This window comes from Eurypyga helias, unplaced genomic scaffold, assembly GCF_000690775.1.
Source record: "Eurypyga helias isolate BGI_N326 unplaced genomic scaffold, ASM69077v1 scaffold25010, whole genome shotgun sequence".
NCBI classification, from domain to species: domain Eukaryota; kingdom Metazoa; phylum Chordata; class Aves; order Eurypygiformes; family Eurypygidae; genus Eurypyga; species Eurypyga helias.
This window is the reverse complement of record NW_010226653.1, coordinates 1-5,941: the sequence shown is the minus strand read 5'-3', so window position 1 is coordinate 5,941 and position 5,941 is coordinate 1. Positions and strand designations below refer to the sequence as shown.

At 48.3% G+C, this 5,941-nt stretch overlaps 1 protein-coding gene across 1 annotated transcript; it reads left to right on the top strand.

Moving 5' to 3' along the window:
- Nucleotides 1-1,543: 1,543 nt before the first annotated feature.
- On the top strand, nt 1,544-5,261 carry LOC104511384 (beta-galactoside alpha-2,6-sialyltransferase 1-like; the record flags this gene model as incomplete). Its single annotated transcript, XM_010153983.1, has 2 exons — nt 1,544-2,174; nt 5,164-5,261. Coding segments are annotated over exons 1-2 (729 nt in total), but the record flags the coding sequence as incomplete, so codon positions are not given.
- Nucleotides 5,262-5,941: the final 680 nt, after the last annotated feature.

Genomic DNA, 5,941 nt, shown 5'->3' with positions numbered 1-5,941 from the left:
TTTAGCTGGGTGTAGGTTTCAGACTTCAGATGCCCATTTTGAGTTGGCATTTAAGTGTTTAAAAGGCTTATGTGGTGTTAATGTGTTTGCTCCTGGCCCTTCCATGCCTGGGTGACAGCTTTGTGGGACCACAGGGTCTATCTGAGCTTGCTCATCCCTAGAACCATGAGGTTCTTCCGTAACAGGTATTTTTTCCCTCTTTTTTTTGCAGGTGTTTCTTGAACTCTTCAGTGCATTACAGAACTGTTGTGTTTTGGGATATCCCACTTAAACCCTCAGAAGAAGATCTGCCAGCAGCCAAAAATGACCTGAGTTGGAGAGCTGCTGCCTTATCCCCAGGTGGTATGTTGGTGGCTTCTCAGTAGCACAGCTTTGCAGGACGAGCTGTCACTAGGGTCTCTCTAGGACAGTTAGTGATCTCCTGAGGATCACTGGGATACCTCACGTCTCTCTACAGCTCCCACATTCTTGGATATATCCCAGAGCAGCCACGGAGGAAGATGAGTTGCCCTCCTGTCTTCTGTGGTTCCGTGTGCTGCTCGTGCATTGTTTATGCCTCAGCATATGTCCTACACCAGCCCCTTGTGCTGCCCAGGCTGAGCTGGCCTTTGGGCACTCCTGCTATTGAATTGCCCCCTTTTATAACATCATGGGAGCTGGAGGTGTCTGCTAACGTGAGAATGGGCAGTGGTGTGCAACAGGGATAAAGCTTTGCTTTCAGGAAAGCTTTGCTTATTGCCCCCTTTTATAACATCATGGGAGCTGGAGGTGTCTGCTAACGTGAGAATGGGCAGTGGTGTGCAACAGGGTCTGGCTTTGCTTTCTCCAGGGATAACAACCCTAGAGTGATGTTTATCATTTATGAAACCAACCATGCCTCAAACCCTACTGTGATTAATTGGCTCCCAGAAGCTACTTGGTGAGGCTTCCCCTTGGGAGTGTGCTCAGCCCATGGCAGGCTTGCGGAAGTTGTCCTGCAGAGTCACCAAGTGTGTCCGTACCAGGCTGGTGGAACTGCTGCTCTTCATGAACTCATCACTTCCACCCCCTGTTACATGTCTCGTTATGTGCTTCATTAGTCTTCATGACTGTGGTCAAGTGGAAGCTCAGTTCTGGAAACGCTAGTGGTGGCATTTAGATATTGGCTGGCTGGGATGGGAGGTGAAGGAAAGCAGAGCAGAGATGTATCCTGCCTCTGGTATGATACTGTCTGTGGTAAGCTTGGCTGTCACTTGTGGAAGGGAATAGAAAAATGGTTTGAGTGGCAGTGGACTGAGATTGCTGTTACCTGGCGTGCAATGGCTGATAGCCAGCTCAGGTCTAGCTGTTTGATGTTTGAGGTGCTGGACTTCGAAATGAGGTCTTTGAACGACCTGAAATTTTAAACATGACCCTCTGCTCTCCCTCTCCCCGCCACTGCCCTCACACTAGTGTTAATATATACACATGCCTGTGCACGCAGCCTTGACTGAGATGTGTTCCTCTCTCCCAGGACCAGCTTCCTGCTCGGTGTTAGTTGTCCCGTTTGGATGCGCCGTGCACTATGGTTCACATCAATGTGTTGAAAAAATTCATGTGTGTTCTTGTGGTGATACTGGTAGCTCTGACCGTTTGCCTGTGGAGGGAGACGAGAAGAAACTACTATGTTCCTTTCAAGACCGAGAGCTATGATTTTCAGGTTCACAGGACTTCAGAAAAGTGGAACCCAGTGAAACCACAGGGCGTTTTCCATGAAGCAGCCAGTGACTTGGGGCAGATACCCAAAATGTGGTTTGGTAACCACAACAACATAAAAGGCAGCACCTCTGGAACTGCTGAAAAGTCCAGGAAAGCAGCAGACTCTATGAAGGTATGGGATAAGGACAGTTCATCCAGAAACCTCATACCCAGGCTGCAGAAGGTCAGAAAAAACTACCTGTCCATGAACAAGTACAATGTGACTTACAACGGGAAGAGGAATGCTGCTAAACTCAGCCCAGAGAAGCTGCTCTGCCAGCTACGGGACAGGGTGAACGTGACCATGATACAGGGGTCGGACAGTCCTTTTGATACCTCTGAATGGCAGCAATACCTACCAGGGAAAAGCCTCAACGAAACAGCGGGCCGCCTGGGTCGCTGTGCTGTCGTGTCTTCAGCAGGGTCTCTGAAATCATCTCACTTGGGACAAGAGATAGGTTGGTATTTTTCTATTAGCATGAAGTCAAACAACACTGTTTTATAACTTAGGCTGAATAGAAGTAACCTGCTGTCACACTCACAAGTAAGCCGCTGCTGTGGTCACAAAGGTGTTTAAAATAAATGGAAACATTATCCCTGAACTTCTTCTGAAGTCAGTGAATGTTAGAGCGTAGGAGGAGATGGGAGTAATGATCAAATAGTCCCTTCCCCTCAGTGTGCACACCGCACAGTGTAGGCTGTGTTAGGATGCCCTAGGTCAAGTGCCTGTGAGCCGTAGATCTCGAGCAGACCAAAACGGCCAAGCCCCAGGGGAGGGGAAGTGTTGGCTTGAGCTGAGAGGACGTGATGTACGTGCAAGTAGTTCTGTTCCGGCTAGATCTTTTAATTTTTGTGATTGTGTTGGCATCACCAGAGGGTAGCACTAATACTGGATACCAGAGAGAGGTCATGGTTTTTCTCAAGTGTTTATTTCTTGAGGGCTTGGGGTGCCTTGAGTAAAGCCAGCGTTCTCATTGCACAATCAACGGTAGGAGCATTTTTCATTCAGAAAGACTTGTTCAGAGAAGAAGTAAAAGAAAACACTAAGGGGAAAAACCCCCACTGGACACAGTCCTGAGCAGTCTGCTGTAGGCGACCCAGCGTGGAGCAGAGGGGTTGGGCCCAGACAGTCTCCAGAGGTCCCTTCCAACCTCAGGGACACACTGTGGTTCTTGCTGAGTTGGTTGATGTAACTGTTTCCACCTCTTGTAAGCATTTGAAACCAGGTAGACTGAGACTTGGGAAGCCAGTTCTGACTTTTTGAGTACCTGTCTTGTCTTGTTTAGGTGCCTCCTGAAGGTTTTTAAAGGTTTCTAAAGCTAAAGGTTTCCCCGGAGTGACCGTGTGTTGAACACAAAACACTGACACAGCTGGCTTGTGCCCAAGAGGGTCTCTGTTAGTCTCCAGCATACTGATAAAACTGCTGCCTCCTCTGTAAGCAGACCCTCTCAGGAGCTGAGGGTGGTGTTTACGGTGTGCTGTAACGCAGCCCATGCAAGTGCTGGATTTGCTGTTGGAGCAGCCAAGAAGTGCAATGGGCTGCACTCCAGCTGTGGCACAGGTGAGAGGACGTTGGACATGGAAAGCTATTTCATTGTTCCTATGGCCGGTCTCCTGAGCCTGTCACCGAAACCCCCATTTATTCTGGATCACAAGGGTTGGATGCTGGAAAGGTCCCTTGTAATGTGCCCGAGACAAATGCTGTTAGCCCTTGCTCGTCTCTCTTCCTTGTGCCTGGGTCACAGACTTTAACCTTTCTGCTCAAGCAGTCATCTGCTAATGGTTCTGCAGAGTTTTGGGCACTTGCAGCCTTGAGCTGGGCAGGGTGAATATTGAAGGATTCAGGAGTATTCAGTGTATTCATGTACAGGTTTTTTCCCAGTTTTGACCTGACATATTTCCATGTAGGAAAAGCCACGGTTTTGTTGGAGGAAGGTGCCAAAAAGGTCCTATATCTGACAGGCTTAAAATGAAGCACTTGTGTAGATGAGCACGACAATTTGCTGACTTATTATTCCTTAAATGGCCAGCAAATATTTGTTCTGTGTAAACATGTTCATATGTCACATGAGCAATTAGTCAATGTAAGGGAGGCTGGCAGAGCAGAACAGGGAGAAGCTTGAAAACAAGCAGCTTGTATCTCACTGAGCTCTAATGGAGGTTATGAATTGCCAGTGAAAAACCTGATGTGGAGAATGCTGAGTGCAGCACAACCACCTGGAGATGGGGTGCCTCAGAGAGCCAGCTACTCTCCCTGTGCAGTCATTAGACACCATTTAAAAATGCAAATCTAGGGCGTAATCACACTTGGTGTCTGGCTGAAGTTATATGGGGAGATTATAACCCTGTACTCCATCAGCGTCAGGTAGGATGTGGAGTTAAGGGTCTGTAATGGTTACTACAGAGCTGCTTCTCAGCGTGGACCCTTTTCAGGAACATCACCTTTCTGAGTTTCCTTTGTTGCTTTGGAAGGGCTCTAACCAAGATCCACTTGTTTAGGAGAATAAAGTAGTTGAGAAACTAGTCTTTGCTGCATGTGATTGCTGATCCACTAGGATTGCTTGTGAGAAACTCCCGTTTTTGAGAAAACAATCTCAAAAAGACCCAGTTCTGGACCAGCGAGCCCTTCTGCCCTGGCTGGGCACTCGGCAATTCCCCATGAAGCCCAGCTGCGGCGGGTGTGAGCTGTGGTCGTGTGTCCTCAACACAAACGCAGGGAAGCTGGTCCTGCTCCTGAAGCTGAACACTCTGGTCACGCAGAAGGTGTCCTACCCAAATCTAGCCAGCGGGTATGGAGAAGCCAGGGTGACAGGCAAGTGCGCCCGCTGTGCCGCAGCAGCAGCCTGGCTGGAGGGTGCTGGAGGAATGCTGTGTTATCTGAAGAGATGATGCCAGCAGAGGAAAATGCTGTGAATCCCAAGGCATGTAACAAGCCCTGCCTGTTAAATGCACAGTGGTGGTTTTATTTCTGTAATGTGGGAGGTATGCTGGCAGGCTGAAGCCAGCTTCGCTTTCCACTGGGGTCATTATACATGTTTCTCAGGCTGGTCAGCCTCCAGGCTGCAAGAGAGACTTGCCATTATTTCCTAGTTCCTCAGTTTGCAGCCAGCCACGTGGTAAATTAATTGCATATCGATCTGTCTCCTAGTAAAGTGTTTGAAAGGAAGAAGAGGGAGAGGGAGGAAGATGCTTCTCCATGCAGAGCAAATGCTAGGGCTGTGCTCTGAGACAGCCAGTGGGTTGTAGTTTTAAAAGGGTACTACTGATTGTTAAGTTAGACTAACAACTTCTTCTGCAGAATCTGGCTTGGTCCACCAAGTTGTTACATGGAAAGTCTCCAGGACTAATAAGATCATATTCAAAATGCAGGTGGATAACCTGTTACATATCTCTTCTATAAGCCAAAAAGAGTTGCTGGCTCACTGGTTTTCACTGTTTTGCTTTCAGACAGCCACGATGCCGTCTTGAGATTCAATGGGGCTCCTATCAAGGGGTTTCAAGAAGATGTGGGGCAAAAGACAACAATTCGTCTTGTGAACTCCCAGGTAGGTCTGACAGATGTGTGCCAAATGGGCTGAGCGTGGCAGAGCTGCCTGGGAGCTCAGCAGCAGCCTGAAATAACAACATCCATGGGGCTTCTGGGTCCATCTGCTCCTGGGAGGTCTCTAAAATGAATTTGGAGAGAATAGGGCTTTCCATCCAACTTCTCCTGTCCCTAGCAGATAGCCATAAGATGAGGACATCCTTCCTTGTAACCGAGAACAGTTGGTAAATCTCCTCCCCGTTGCTGAGATACATGAGGTTACTGCAGTCAAATTAAGATGTGCTAGTGAAACTGCAGTAGCCTGCTTGCAATTTACGGGAAGCACAAGGTAATTTGATTTTTGGCTTGGCTCAAAGCCTCTTTCTAAGCACAGGAAGGCCAGCGGCATGCTTGCTGCTGTGCTTTGGCAGCGTGAGGAACGGCACCGCAGCTCAGCTAACGCTGCTCAACAAACTGAGCTGTGCCAGGAGCCTGCTCCAGAGATGGGTATGAAGAATGAAGGAAGTGTATTTGGGTTTTAATAAAAGAAAAATACTTCTGCCCGGTGATGTCACAGACTCTGTAGATTAACACGCTAACCAGGGTGGTTCAGTGGCTGAAGACAATTGGCAAAGGACACACCTTTAATGCTGTAGCCTGCACGCAGCTAGGAGAGGGTATGGACTTACAGAATCATAGAAT